This window comes from Lactuca serriola, chromosome 7, assembly GCF_051521515.1.
Source record: "Lactuca serriola cultivar US96UC23 chromosome 7, Lser_US96UC23_V15, whole genome shotgun sequence".
NCBI lineage: Eukaryota > Viridiplantae > Streptophyta > Magnoliopsida > Asterales > Asteraceae > Lactuca > Lactuca serriola.
In genome coordinates, this window is record NC_136414.1 from 79,563,427 (window position 1) to 79,578,995 (window position 15,569).

At 41.9% G+C, this 15,569-nt stretch overlaps 1 protein-coding gene across 1 annotated transcript; it reads left to right on the top strand.

Moving 5' to 3' along the window:
- The first annotated feature begins 14,791 nt into the window (after window positions 1–14,791).
- Window positions 14,792–15,304, top strand: LOC145064152 (uncharacterized). The gene has a single exon (XM_079011659.1). The coding sequence runs from the start codon at window positions 14,792–14,794 to the stop codon at window positions 15,302–15,304; it is 513 nt and encodes a 170-aa protein (XP_078867785.1).
- The last annotated feature ends 265 nt before the right edge of the window (window positions 15,305–15,569 follow it).

Below are 15,569 nucleotides of genomic sequence, written 5' to 3' on the forward strand. Positions count from 1 at the left end.
CACTGACAGTTGTCATTATGTATTGCAGAATGGTGGTACTACGTCCGAGGCCAATAGTTGGCAGTTCAGGAGAGGGATCGGGTTCGGGTTCGGGTTCTGAACCAGTGGATGAGAGGCTACACGAGTTCATCATGTCCGAGATCACTAGAGGCATCATTGATGCAACCCCGGTCATCTTTGGGTCGATCAAGGAAGGGATTATCAAGCTAATGAAGGATCGCCTCAGGGCGTTCAGGAGTGACATGGCGACCAGCCAGTTAGGATCACACACACTGTCCTTTAAGGACTTCAGGGGCAGTGGTGCGCCAAATTTCCATGGGGCGAAGGACCCCACTGTGGCCAAGTGGTGGATTGCAGACATTGCGTCTGCACAGTTGAGCAGCTTCTGCCCCGAGGGGTCGAAGGTGAGATATGCAGCAGGGTGCTTGAGAGACAGGGCCAAAGATTTGTGGGAATCGGTTGGGTGACTCTTTGGGAGCCTCGACTATTGAGGCTATGACATGGACAGATTTTGTGACCCGGTTCAGGGGTGAGTTCGCACCTGCGGTGGAGTTTCAGCAGTTGGCCAGGGAGTTCCTGGATATGAGACAGACGATGGAGACAGTGGCGAAGATCACCGCCAAGTTTCGAGAGAGGGATTTATTGGTGCCCCAGTATGTGGGAGACGAGGATATGAGGAGGACCCATTATCACCACATGCTGCGAGCCGATATTCGGGAGCATGTCAGCTTTTCAGCTTGTCCCACCCTGGAGTCCATGATTGCCTAGGAAAAGGAGAGATAGATTGATTTGGAGCACATCCACAGGAGGAAGGCCGATGAGGGACATATGACTGGGGGTTCAGGGAAGAAGCCCAAGGGATCAGATCCTAGGCCGAAAGGCCATTCAGGATAGGGTCGTTGCAGGAAATGTGGCAGGCCACATGAGGGAGCTTGTAGGTTGGGATCGTCGGGCTGCTACAAGTGCGGCAAGACGAGGCATTTCATTAGGGATTGTACCGCCCCTGCACCCACTATTCAGACATCCGAGTTGCTGTGTTTCCACTGCAACCAGAGGGGCCATAAGAAGTCCAATTGCCCCCAGTTGAAAGCAGCAACGCCAGTGAAGGCGCCAGCTCCAGCGACCATGCGGATTACTGATGGCCGGTAGGGCAAGGCCGAGGCTCCAGTGGTGAGGAGTCGGGCCTTCCAGTTGACTACCGAGGAGGCACGCGCCACACCCGATGTGGTGATGGGTATGATTCTTCCCCTCTTATCTATTTATATGATGTTTACGATATTGATATATGGTTTGTATATATATATATATATATATATATATATATATATATATATATATATATGTTTAGGATTGTTCCATGTGAACGGTATACCGATTCATGTGTTGTTTGATTCGGGCGCTACCCGATCGTTTGTTTCTCTTGCGCTTAGCAAGAAGTTTCCTGAATCTTCGGGCATGTTGGATTGCCCTCTAGAGGTCGAGATTGCAGACAACCGGTCTGTGCGAGCATCAGAGGTCTTCCAGGATTGTGTTTTAAGGTTATTCTAATAGCGTTATCTAGTAGATTTGGTACCCATACCGTTGAGGGGGAACAAGGTTATTATTGGTATGGATTGGCTAAGCCCCAATGGGGCAGTGATCGATTGCGCGCATCAGTTGGTGCGGATCAAGACCTCAAGGGGGGAGAGCTGGTGATCCAAGGAGAGAGGCCACAGTGAGGACCAACTTTATGTTCAGCAGCGAGAGCGTGGCGCTACCTTCAGCAGAGTTGTGTAGAATCTGTCGCCTATGTTACGGATACCCGGGAGGCGGGTAAGGTGACGGTGGGCGATGTGCCTGTGGTATGAGAATTTGCGGATGTACTCCCCGAGGAGTTGCATGGGATACCTCTAGAGAGGCAGGTGGAGTTCAGGATCGACCTCGTTCCTGGCGCGGCTCCGATAGCCAAGGCATCGTATCGGTTGGCTCATCCTGAGATGTAGGATTTGTCTACACAGCTGTAGGAGTTGTTAGACAAGGGATTCATTAGACCGAGCAGTTCGCCCTGGGGAACCCCGATACTATTTATGAAGAAGAAGGACGGGTCACTTCGGATGTGTATAGATTACCGGGAGCAGAATAAGGTAACGGTGAAGAACCGTTACGCACTTCCAAGGATTGATGATCTCTTTGACCAGTTACAGGGAACGTCTTGGTTCTCCAAGATTGATTTGTGTTCGGGGTATCATCAGATGAGGGTCAGAGAGGAAGATGTACAGAAGACTGCTTTTTGGACGCGTTATAGCCACTATGAGTTCGTGGTGATGCCCTTCGGGCTCACCAATGCTCCTACCGCATTCATGGATCTCATGAACCGCGTATACAAAACGATCTTGGATCGGTCTGTGATGGTTTTTAGCGATGACATCTTGGTTTATTCCAAGACTTGAGAGATGCATGAGGAGCACTTGCGAGAGGTTTTGGATACTTTAAGGAGGGAGAGCTTGTATGTTAAGTTCTCTAAGTGTGAGTTCTGGTTGCGCGAGGTGCAGTTCCTTGGGCACCTTGTCAACCGGAATGGGATATCAATTAATCCGGCCAAGGTAGAGGCCGTGATGAGATGGGAGGTTCCGAAGTCTCCATCTGAGATTCGGAGTTTCCTAGGATTATCCGACTATTATCGGAGATTCATTCAGGACTTCTCCAAGATAGTCGTGCCCCTGACTAGGTTGACAAGGAAAGTCGTGGTATTTTGCTGGGGGCTGAGCAGCAGACTGCATTTGAGACATTGAGACAGAGATTATGTGAGGCGCCAATCTTATCCCTGCCAGAGGGCATGGAGGATTTTGTTGTGTACTGCGACGCGTCCATCTCAGGTTTGGGCGCTGTTTTGATGCAGAGAGAGCATGTCATTGCTTACACTTCGAGGCAGCTGAAGCCTCACGAGACGAACTACCCGACGCATGATTTAGAGCTGGGGCGGTTGTTTTTTCCATCAACATTTGGCTTCATTACCTCTATGGGGTTCATTGTACCATTTACACAGACCACAAGAGACTGGGGTATCTCATGGACTAGCCGAATCTGAACATGAGGCAGCATCGGTGGTTAGATGTGGTGAAGGATTATGATTGTAAGATCCTTTACCACCCGGGGAAGGCCAATGTGGTGGCCGATGCGCTTAGCTGCAAGGCAGCGCCGATCAGGTATATCTATATGAGGATGACTGTGGTGACGCCGCTGTTGGAGCAGATCCGAGAGGCCCAACAGGAGGCTATGAAGGAGGAACATCGGAAGAGCGAGCGTATTGTGGGTCAGGTTTCCTCTTTCGACTATGATAACCGAGGGTTGTTGACCCTCCACCGTAGGGTGTGGGTCCCCTATCATGGAGGTGTGTGTCAGACATTGATGGAAGAGGCGCACAAATCCAAGTTTTCTATCTATCCCGAGGCGACAAAGATGTATAGGGATCTTCGTATTGACTATTGGTGGCCCTGCATGAAGCGTGACGTAGCATGGTATGTGGAGTGGTGCTTGACCTGCAGGAAGGTCAATGTCGAACATCAGAGGCCACACAGAAAGATGCAGTCGTTGGATATTCCCATGTGGAAATGGGAAGATATCACCATGGACTTCATCACCATGCTTCCCAGGACCGCATGGGGAATGGATTCGATATGGGTCATTGTGGATCGATTGACCAAGGGCGCCCATTTTATACCGATCTAGGAGAGTATATCTGCCGAGAAGCTGGCCGAAATTTACATTCGAGAGGTGGTGGCGCAGCACGGGGTGCTAGTGTCAGTGATTTCTTACAGGGATGTGCGGTTTACTTCCAGGTTTTGGAAGAAATTCCACGACGAGTTGGGTACTCGTCTCCATTTTAGCACCGCATTTCACCCGCAGACGGATGGTCAGAGCGAGCGGATCATCCAGACTCTGGAGGATATGATGCGGGCATGTGTGCTAGACTTCGATGGTAGCTGGGATACTTACCTCCTATTAGCTGAATTCTCCTACAACAACAGCTACCACACGAGTATCAATCGCCCTCCCTTTGAGATGTTATACGGGAGAAAGTGCAGGACCCTGATATGTTGTGGTGAGGTTGGCCAGAGGGTCATGGGGAGCACCGAACTGGTGCTCAAGACGACAGAGAGGATTCAGCAGGTCAGGAGCAGGCTCCAGACTGCACAGAGTCGGCAGACAAGCTATGCCGACAAGCGTCGTTCAGACCTGGAGTTCCAGGTTGGGGATATGGTTCTCCTGAAGGTATCGCCTTGGAAAGGCGTCATTCGGTTCAGGAAGCGGGGAAAGTTGGGCCCCAGGTACATTGGACCTTTCAGGGTTATAGCCCGGGTGGGCAAGGTGGCATACAGGTTGGATCTGCTAGTCGAACTCAGTCAGATCCACAGCACTTTCCACATCTCCCAGCTGCGGAAGTGCCTAGTGGAAGACTCGGCAGTGGTGCCCCTAGAGGATATTCAAGTTGACGACATCCTGAATTACATTGAGCGGCCTGTGGCAATCCTCGACCGGAAGTCGAAGGATCTGAGGAACAAGAGGGTCGAGCTGGTGAAGGTGCAATGGCAACACCGGAAGGGCTCAGAGTGGACGTGGGAGCCGGTGGATGAGATGATGGAGCATTACCCAGAGCTTTTCCAGAAGCGAGCAACAGACTTCGAGGACGAAGTCTAGAATAAGTGGGGGAGATTTGTAGCACCAGGTTCCTGGTATGTATTTTATTCTGGTATTTTTTTGCAATTTGGATTGAGACTCGGCGAGTTAATAGCCCAACTCATTGAGTAGTAACAGTTTAGACCCAGGGGTTAAGTGACAGACTCGTCGAGTCGGCGGCAAGACACGACGAGTAGACTCTGGCTGGGCAAAACCCTAATCTGAGGGTTTGCATCCTATTTAAACAACCTTATACAGCCTCCATTGCACCTTTATGCTCCTAGAACACTCCATACAAAACCCTAATCGTGTTGTGAAGATTTAAAGGCCTTTTTGGTGATTCTTGGTGGTTTTTGGTGGCAAGTGATGGGTTTCAAGCAATACATCAATCATATGGTGTACATGCAAACCCTAATAGCTTTTGGATCTAGTTTGTCTAATGAACATGCAATTGAATATCCAAAGATATAAACCCTAGATCTAGCATACAATTAATCATATTAACATAAAATAGGGTTTAGATATGACCTTTGATTGTTATATAGCAATAACAATCAATCCTTAGCTTCAGAAACTTTGTGCCTCAAGTGTTGCACCTCTAATGGAGTCACAAACACCACTAAGCAACAAGATGAAGAAGAGAAGATAAGGGAGGCAACAAAAACGGCTGGAAACCCTAATCCAAGTGTTAGCCATGTTTTTGGTGCCTAAGGGCTCCTTATATACTTAGGCAATTAGGGTTATCTAACAAGGAAACCCTAATTTGACTGCTTAAGCCCTAAGCAGCCCATGGACTCCTTCTTTAGAAGCCTTGGACGACTTCTAATGGGTTTCCCCCATAGAATTCATCCACTCCACCTTCTATGGAGTCCATAAGCCCATTTATGTAATTATCTTATAATTACACAATAAGTCCCTTAACTTTAATTAATCTCTTTTAGCCATAAAATTAATTCTTAATTAATTTTTGACTAATATTAATTAAACATTATGATTTCTCCTTTAATATATTATTCTTATAATATATTAATAAATCATAATTAAACCTTTCTCTCCTTAATTCATCCTACATATTGCTACGGTGAAGGCAACCCAAAAGGACCATGCTCATAATCGGGTCAAGTACATACCAAAATAGTTATGGACTTAGACACTAATCCAACAGTCTCCCACTTGGATAAGTCTAATAACTATTTTCCATATGACTTCAGAACCTGATCAGCAATCTTAGCTTTCAAAAGCCGCTATCAACTCTGATCTTATCAGATACGCATGTCCTTTAGATAAGGGATCATATATTCCTCCATTCTCAAGATATCGATTGACAACAGACTATAATTGAACAAATCAACTTAGTCCCGGCTTGGCCAAGCGCTTAGGTGTCATCACTAAATCATCGAGGGGCCCACAGATATCGCTTTTATCCCACTTTGGGTAAAAGGAATGGATAAACCTCAACTCAAATGCTCGCTTGCATTTACTGATCGAATCACACACAACAATAAGTTTTATAACACCAAGTTACTGGTGCGTTTACTTATCATCAATGTGCAACCGACCAGCAAATAACAACTCACATGTCTCAGTTTCAAGAATATACAATATTATCGACTCACAATCACTCGTGATGAAATCCATGAAGTGATTCTTGTGAGTGTGGGTTTAATCCAATACTCTAATCTTATTAAAGCACTCATGAACTCTGCAGCAAACTTGTGCTATGTCTAAACTCTTTAGACAATCTACAGACTCTTCATGACAGTCTTCCTTCATACTTACTTCCAACGTATGACCGACTGTGTAGGTTCGAATAACCCAGTTATTCTGGAAGTCAAGACATCCAAACTGAAACACAACAATAATACTTAATCCTATATGGCCCCAAACTTTTGGGAGTAAATAAAACAATTTTGTTTAAACACCATATTGATTACTCATTATTCATCGTTTACTGTTTCAGAAAATCAACTTATTACTCAAATTACAACAATAGTTATTCCATGCACAAAGCATGCACACTATGTTTCCTATGGTCCTTACTTTGTGAAATAGATCAATTGAAAAAACTTTTCCAATGATGCTCATTTTACAATTCCCAATCCTTTTCATTAGTGTCAGAACACAAGGTTCTTGCCACTACTAGAATATGCTAAATTCTAACATTTTATGCAACGATCCTTTCGCAAAATCATAGCACAAAAGTCAACAAGACTTGGCCAATGAAATTACAAAGTAATCTATCGGAAATTGTTACAAGACAATTCCATAGACGTGAAGTCTCACATTCAAAGTACATTCCTTTGAACATCCTTCTTGCATAAAATTTTCTAATCTAGACATAGACTCTTAATATCCAACTCCAAATATGGAAACATTTCCATATTTTCCATAGGACAACTCATTCTTAATAGAATCTTATATATTCATAATAATGTTGATATGGTCCATCCAATACCATACTTCCAACTAGTCACAAGCGACCAATCCTCAACGAACTTTGGATCGTCCTTTGATAGTCTGCAATCATGGACCCAACCCATTATAGAATATCTCCAAAATGGCATAATCTCAAAGTGAGAAAAAAGTGAAAGAGCATTCAGGATGAGAGTCTCAAAATTCGTGTTAATCCAAGGTAGACTTTACAAAAAATTTATGGCAGGTCCATACCTAAGATGCTTGGACGATCCTGAAGCTACGAAAGTTTTAAAGGATATACATGAAGGAGAATCACACTGGGGGTAGATCCTTATGATCCAAAATATTGAGAACAGGATTCTACTAGCCAACCATGAAGAAAGACTCCTTTCCACATGCCCAAAAATTTGATGCTTTCCAAAGACACAGCAACATCCTGCACCGACCGACATAACCTCTACATCCAATTATCTCCCCATGGCCATTCATGAAATGGGGAATGTATATTGTAGGAAAATTGCCAGTGGCCCTAGGAGGAATAGTCTTCATGTTGGTGATGACTGATTACTTCTCCAAATGGATCGAAGTTGAAGCTTTTGTCTAGGTAAGAGACAAAGAGGTAGTATCATTCATTAAATGAAATATCTTTACCAGGTTCGGGATCCCGACTGAGATCATATGCAACAATGGATCCTAATTTATTAGCAAAAGAACAAGAGACTTTTGCACTTGCTGAGGAATCAAAATGATAATGTCCAATCCTGTTGATCCCCAAGCTAATGGTAAAGCGGAATCCAACAAAAAAATCATAGTCAACAACTTGAAGAAAAGGCTGGACAAAAAGAAGGGAAGATGGGCAAAAGAACTTCTTTCGTTTTATGGGCATATAGAACCACTTCCAAAGTGGCCACATGTCAGACCCCCTATTCCTTAGTGTTTGGGACAGAAGTATTAATCCCTAATGAAGTAGTGATCCCAACAAAATAATGACAGGATCCTAGCACAGGATCTTGACACTATTGACGAGCTTAGGGATCTTGCCAAAATATGCATCGCTACTCACCAACAAAGAATCACTAAGGATTACAATAGGAATATAGGGGTCAGATGGTTTCAAATAAGAGACTTGGAATTAAGGAAAACATTTCAAAACACCAAGGATCCTAGTGCAGGAAAATTGGCTCCCAATTGGGAAGGACCATATCTCGTAGATGCTGAAGCAGTAAAAGGAACATACTGGCTGGCAACACTCGAAGGAGACGTTTTGCCAAGATCCTGGAATGTCATACACCTTAAAGTATACTACATGTAAGTAGGATCAAATGATCCACAACAAAACCAAGGTACACATCTCCTTTACCTTAAAACTTTTATTATCATTGATTTTCTCCTCGAACACATTACCAACTTAATCACCGGAGGGGCGTTAGCTAGACTAACGCCCACCCTTAGCTAACATTTTCTATGTAGGACAATATACAGTTGAGGATCCTCAAGAGTAGGATCCTCAAGAGTGAAAATCCTGAAACATTGGGATCCTCACAATCGGAGATCCCGAAACGACCGGATCCTCAAATTTGAACACCCGAAGCGTAAGGATCTTGACACATAAAGATCCCAATACTTGGTAAGCTCCATTATATTTAACAATATAATCTCTAAACTATTATGTACACAAGCTAGAGACTGATCATCTCTCCTATTCCTAAGGGTACTTAATCCCTTCTAGGGTTTAAAGAGTTAATTACTTATTTCACACACACTAAGGTTTATACACCTCGCTTGGACGCATGATATCTAACTGTGGGATACGGATAAGGGGATCATTTCACAATTCAGTGGCTTGACAACCCTCTTATCTTTGAACACAAGATGAGATCCTTATGGTTTATAACATCTTCATGCTATCCAGAAATCGGGATCCTACCCCAGCGATTAGTTAAGGATTATAACATTTTCATGTTATTGGGATTTTACCCCAGTAACTACTTGAGGCTCATAACATTTTCATGTTATCAAAAATTAGGATTTTTCCCCAGAAATTACACAAGACCTACACCAGCTTCGTGTTGTCAGATGTTGGGTATGTTCCCCAGAAAATACAGTCAAATGGTAACATTTTAATTATACCTCAAGTAGGGATCCTCCCCAGAATATAACATTGACGTGTTATCTATTTTATCTAAGTCTATAATCTAAGCAGGTTATCTTAAGGATAAATTTCCTTTATAAGATTCAAAATCTTTAGGATCTTTGGTGGTTAGGATCCTTGTCATTAAGGATCCTCATCAACCTTTGTGGGTTCCTAACGAAGAACCAAAGTGCTCTCCTAAGTTGAAATTTACCCTCAGTAAACTCTCAAAGACTTAAGGAAAAACCCGAAGACAATCAGGTTCTATCTTTCCTTAACTTTGAAGTTTTAAAATCTAGGATCCTAAACCAATCACTGACATATAAATTCTCGTCACTTCCGGATAATTTGCTATTCTGATATCTTCTTGAAAGTCTTAAGAGCGTTAAAAAAAATTCTTATGAGTTGTGAGTTAATTTCTAAACTTCTAAGAGAAACTTTTAGAATCAGTTGTCATTATTTTTAACTAATCATTCTCAGTTAGCTTTATTTTCAGGATCTTAACCATGCAAATACCTTAATATTGTATTATGCAGGAAACGGAGAAAGACGAAAATAAAATCAACCATTATATTTAAAGAACAAAAAGCCCTACAACCTTACAAAAGCCATGTATTAAACATCAAAAGATTCTACTACCCTAATCACCTAAAAGGCCTAGACCTTAACCTGGTCATCATCGGCCTTCTTCTTCTTCTCCTCTTCATCTCCTCCTGGCCGTACTATAGGATCCTTAGCGATGGTGGTTGACTTGCCAGTTAGCTTGGCTAATGCCTCACGCCATCCTATCACATCCCAGGATCCTGAATGTTCAAGATCCTCAACCAGCTTGATCTTGGCCTCCAGGATAACCACAACAACGCTCACCTTCGCATCCGATATCACATCCTCAAGGTCTGCAGATGCTCCTCCTCTTTCTCGGCCTTCTGCTTGCTCAATAGCTCTACCCTCTAGAGAAGATCTTCGTTGGTGGCTTTCCAGACTTTCTCTTGCTCCTTTAAAGCATACTCGGCTTTCTCAACCTGGATCCTAAGATCATTCGTGCAGTGAGAAATATGAGTGGAGACCTGGAAGAAACAAAAAATTCAGCAAAGGAAGAAAAACATGTACGAAAAATAAATTCATTCATGCAGAAAACTTACAACCTTGGAGAAAGAGGTCAGCTTCCCAAGAGCATCCTCAAGATTGAGGCCCTCTAGACCGAAATTTGTGGCCCTGGAGGTCTTTCTCTTTCGGGATCCCAAAGTCCTTACAACCAGGTCAAGCTGGGCTTTCTTTGGAGGAACTGGAGTGGAAGACTTTTTCCTGTTTGATTCTAACTAGGCCGCTGGTCGTATCATCCTCGAGGTCAGCTAGAGCGAAGCAAGCACTGGAGTGAACGATCCTGGAACCTGCACAGAACATAAGGATCCTAATAAGATCGAGGATTAGAGGAGACTTGTAGGTTTTGACCTTAAGGAGGAATCGGGAGTTTCCGAAAGTTGTAAGATCGTATACACAAGCCAGCTTAGAGAAGCCTATATCCATGCCTTTCGATTGATTTATCTGATTAATCTAATAAAGGATCCTCCAAATAAAAGGCATGGCCTGGATATATGAAATCCCAATCAACTGAAAGTATTTGGAGATTATTCCCACGAAAGGATACCTCAGACCCAAAGAGAAGGGGTACTCAGGAAAGCACACCCAGGTGAGAGAGACAAAGTTTGGCTGAATAAGGGGATCAAAGGGTCTAAAGACGACTTCGGAAGGAAAGGCTCCAGCAAGTCTTAGAGACTCGATATCGTCATCACCAAAAGAACAGGATTCTTCATAAGAGAGGATCCCCTGATCAACGAAATCATCGACGAGGAGGGCCAAAATGCTTTTACGAGACACCACCATCTTTCGACCCATGGTAGAATAAAAGTCTAGAATGAAAATTACCTTCTAAATCGCAAGATGGCTCAAGAGAAGCAAAAGAGAACGGATAGCAGAACATGAAGATGATCCCTCATATTTATACTGAAACAGTTAATATGATTTGACCGCTAACAGCTAGTAAACTATTTGTTGGAATTTAAATCGTCTAGCTGTTACGGGTTAAAATTGAAAACTATTATCCCCTCTTCTTTTACCTATTTACTTTAAGTTATTCCTTTAATATTTACATAACTAACCCATATATTTTCAGGAATAACTTGGAGGCAATTATTGGGATCTAGATCCTTACTATATCCAGGATCCTCAAATATCCAAGATCATCAGCAACATCAGGATCCCGGTTAAATACCATTATTATTTTTATCAATATTTATACCGGCCACATTTTGTCTATAACAACACGTGTATAGAAGTAGTCAAGGGAAGACCAATTCTCAAAAAATAATCATATCAACTATGCTAAAGACCCGGAATACTTGGTCAAATAACGTTCTTGAAGCTGGCCATAGAGAATCCCGGAAATATTGGACATCTTGTTGGCTCGATTAGACAATAAATTGACACCTATAATGTGCACACAACACACTGTTCTTTAGTTTAATCTTACTCAACGGAATTCTCGACTCATTTTTACTAAGAAATCATTGTAATCTTCACTTTATATCAATAAAATCATCAAGGCAGGTGATCATTATATCCCCCAAGGTTTTATGTCAGAGATCCTAGCAAGGATCAAGGGCTTTCCTTATAAACCATCATGTCATTTTTCTTATACTACTTGTTGTTACACAATATGAACATCACAGCCTCTCCTTCAATTTGGTTGATTAGTACTTGTGTAATTTTGACCAAAACACTTATAAATAAAAGTAAAGTCCTATTTGGGTTGCTCTAATAACCAAGAAATTGCTAGATTGATTTTAGGAGAGAGAGATAAATGATTTATTAATATATTATGTGACAAATATATTAATTAGAAATAGTTATAATTACTTTAGAATTAATTAGAATGAATTTGGAATTAATTTTGGGTTAATTAGAATTAATTAAAAGGTGAAGGACTGTAATTGTAATTGTTTAAAAGTTTAGTAGAGGAAAAGTTCCAGAACCTTCATGTGATTGATGGTTTGGAGGCTCCCTTGGAGCCTTCTGGAAGCCTTCATGAAGATAATTAAGGAACTAGGTAATTACCTTATTTGAAATAATATAATTTTATGTTCAAATTAAGGTTTCTAGGTGTTTCATAATCAGCTATAAATAGGGGCATGGACTTGGAATTTTCGGCAAATACAATCATACATATTGTTAGGGCCAAGATCTACAATCCTATCTTGGATCCCTGATATCAATGATATCTAAGGATCCTTAAACCTATCCAGGATCCCAGATGTTAAAGGAGTCTCAGGATCCCGCACATACATCATGATCCTGAACATCGCCATTATTATTTCTAACAAGTTTAACATGTATATTTCTTGTTTATTTATCACATGTGCAAAAGTGGTTAACATAAGACTCATTCACAATGAAGAATCAGTCCAACCAGGCTTAAGATCCGGAAATACCAAGTCAAAGCATGTTGTAAATACCAGCTCACCAGGATCCCGGAAATATCGGACATATAGTTACTTAACCTTGACTATAAATACACCTGTAAGACACACACATAACGGGGACAATTCTCTAACATCTTACTCATCTAGACTCACTTTATCATTTGTAATCGTATTATGAAGTTCATCTTTGTAATTTATGTTCAAATCAATAAGATCATACTAGGTAGGTAATCATTATCACCTCCCAAGGTTTTATGCCGGAGATCCTAGCAATGATCAAGGGCTTTCCTTGTAAATCGCTCGTGTTATCTTGCTCTCAATTCATTATTTTCATTAGTCATAACACCACAACCTCTCATGTAATTTGGTTGATATCCACTTAGTCGGTTTTTGACCAAAACAATTTGGTGCCCACCATGGGGCCGTGGTGTTCATAGTCCCCGAAAAATCATATCAACACAATTAACTCTATTTTCTTACTCTATTCCTACCCTTTCCTTTAAAAAATATCCCACCACCTCGAAGCAAATCTCCAGGTTAGAAGAAAGCCTTCGAAACTTCTCGAAAGAGCATCTCCCCAAATACCGGTTGTGGAGGACTAGGATCCCAAGGACTTCAGGATCCTCCTGTAGTGATTTCCAACAATAAGCTCTTTAGAATGATAAAGAGACTTGAACAACGAGTTACTCAGAAGCAGAAAGACAACATGATGGTGCTCATGGAAATGGAGAAAACGAGGGCGGAAATCCATAAGCCCCAAGGAGCAGCACCCTCGATCTTGCAACCCAAGATCCTAAACTTTGACAATGCATGATCCTCAGGAAACTGCCTAGAGATAGGTTCCTCAACAGCAACACCTGCTTCCACTTGGGGTGCAACTCCAAACGAGTGATCCCATGTGATCTAGGGTCTCAAAGAAATCTTCATCACTCCCAATAATAAGGATCTTGGGAACTTCGTGAATAATAATACTTTTAATAATAACTCTATGACCTTGATCCAGGAATAATCCCGGTCATGGATAAGGAATTTCAACAGTTAAGGTGGATAATCTTAAGTGTACCCAGACTGGTCCAACCTATATTAGAGGTATCTCCCACGAGCCATAGGATCTCAAGATTTGCTCCTGTAGTAGCTGAAGTCCCAAAGCGCTTCCAAAATCTCAACATGAAGCCTTACGATGGAACCACAGATCTGAGGGTTTTGGTTCCACTCTCATAGGATCAGCCTAGAAATGGCTTCTCAATGTTCCTCTTTATTACTTATTTTCCACATTTAGTTAATCTTTTCAATAGCCAATTTTCTTATAACAGGACATTCAAAAGCATCACTAGTGATCTCCATCGAGTACTCCAAGATCCTAACAAATCCTTTAGGGATTTTGTAAGCAGGCTTAGCAAGGAAGAGTTGAATATTCCTAATATTGACATAGTCACTGCCATGTAAGCCTTCAAGATGGGTTTAAAGAAGGATCCTCCCTTTTATGAGGATCTTGTAATGACCCCATGTAGGAAAACATACGAATTCAGATGTAGAACATCGAGGTTCATTAGAATTGAAGAAGGCAAGAAGATCCAGAAGAGGACCAGTTCCCCAAACTCATATGACAATCCTATTAGGAAGGTTGATTCCTCAGCCCAAAGATCCTATAAGCTGAAACCATATTCCAAACCTGGTCATCATAGGGTTAATGCCCCTAAGGATGAAAGGGAGGAAGATGAATTCCCCAGGATCACTGACTATTGTTTTACTGTGGATGTCTCAGGTCTAATATTTGCCATGAAAGATCTTGGCAAGAAAGCAAGGTGGCCAAGGAAAAAAGAGAAATCGAGTGGCTAGAAAGACAAGTCTAAATGGTGCACATACCAAGAAGATTCCAGCCACATCATTGAGGATTGCATAGCCCTCAAAAAGGAGATTAGCTAACTCCTAAGCAAAGGACATCTCAAAGTGATCCTAGGAAGACAAAAAGAAACATTGAAAGAAAAAGAGCAGGATCCTGCGAAGATCCTAGAAAAACTAGGATCCCCTCCTTCAAACGCCAAGGTAATTAATGTTATATATAAGGGTTTTGATATTTGTGGAACTTCTTACTCTGTAGAAAAAATACATGTTGAGATATCCAAAACAGAGAAAGAAAGAAATCACCTTTGATGAACAAGATATCCAGGATCCTCATCATGATGAATTAGTGATAACTCTCTACATCGCCACTCAATTTGTTGGAAGTATCGTAGTGGACGGAGGATCCTTGGTGAACATCATACTCTTATATGCTCTTAACAAGATGAACATCCCAAAATCCAAGGTATTCAAGAGATCCTCGTTACTAATAGGATTCAACAATGAAACGAGGAATGCTATTGGAGAGATTAAGCTACCCGTCTACATTGAAGGAGTAAATTCTAAAATAAGATTTTGTGTTATTAATGCTTTGTCTTCCTACAATCTTATATTAGGTAGGCCATGGATCCATCACTTGAAAGTGGTTCCATCGATGTACCACCAATGTGTCAAGATGCCTACCCCTGAGGGGACAATGAAGATCATCAGTGATCAACAAGAATCCAAAGAATGCTACAAGACCTCAATGAAGCCTTCATCAGTACCACGACAAGCATAATAATTCAAGCAGGGGGCACGATGTGTACTAGAAGCAAGAGAACATGATGTGATGGAAGTTCCCCTAAACCTCGAGGATCCCAAAGCCAAATTCCTCATAGGATCCTCAATAACAAAACAAATCGAGCAAGAAATAATAAAGTTCTTAAAAAATGACCTTCGCTTGGAAGCATGAGGACATAACAGGTATAGATGAGAAAAGTATAACTCATAAACTCAATATAGATCCTTCTTTCAGACCTATTCACCAAAAAAGAAGGAAATTT

What these genes read in the sequence shown, in the direction of transcription:
- LOC145064152 (XM_079011659.1), top strand. Translation starts at nt 14,792, where the DNA reads ATGTTGAGATATCCAAAACAGAGAAAGAAAGAAATCACCTTTGATGAA.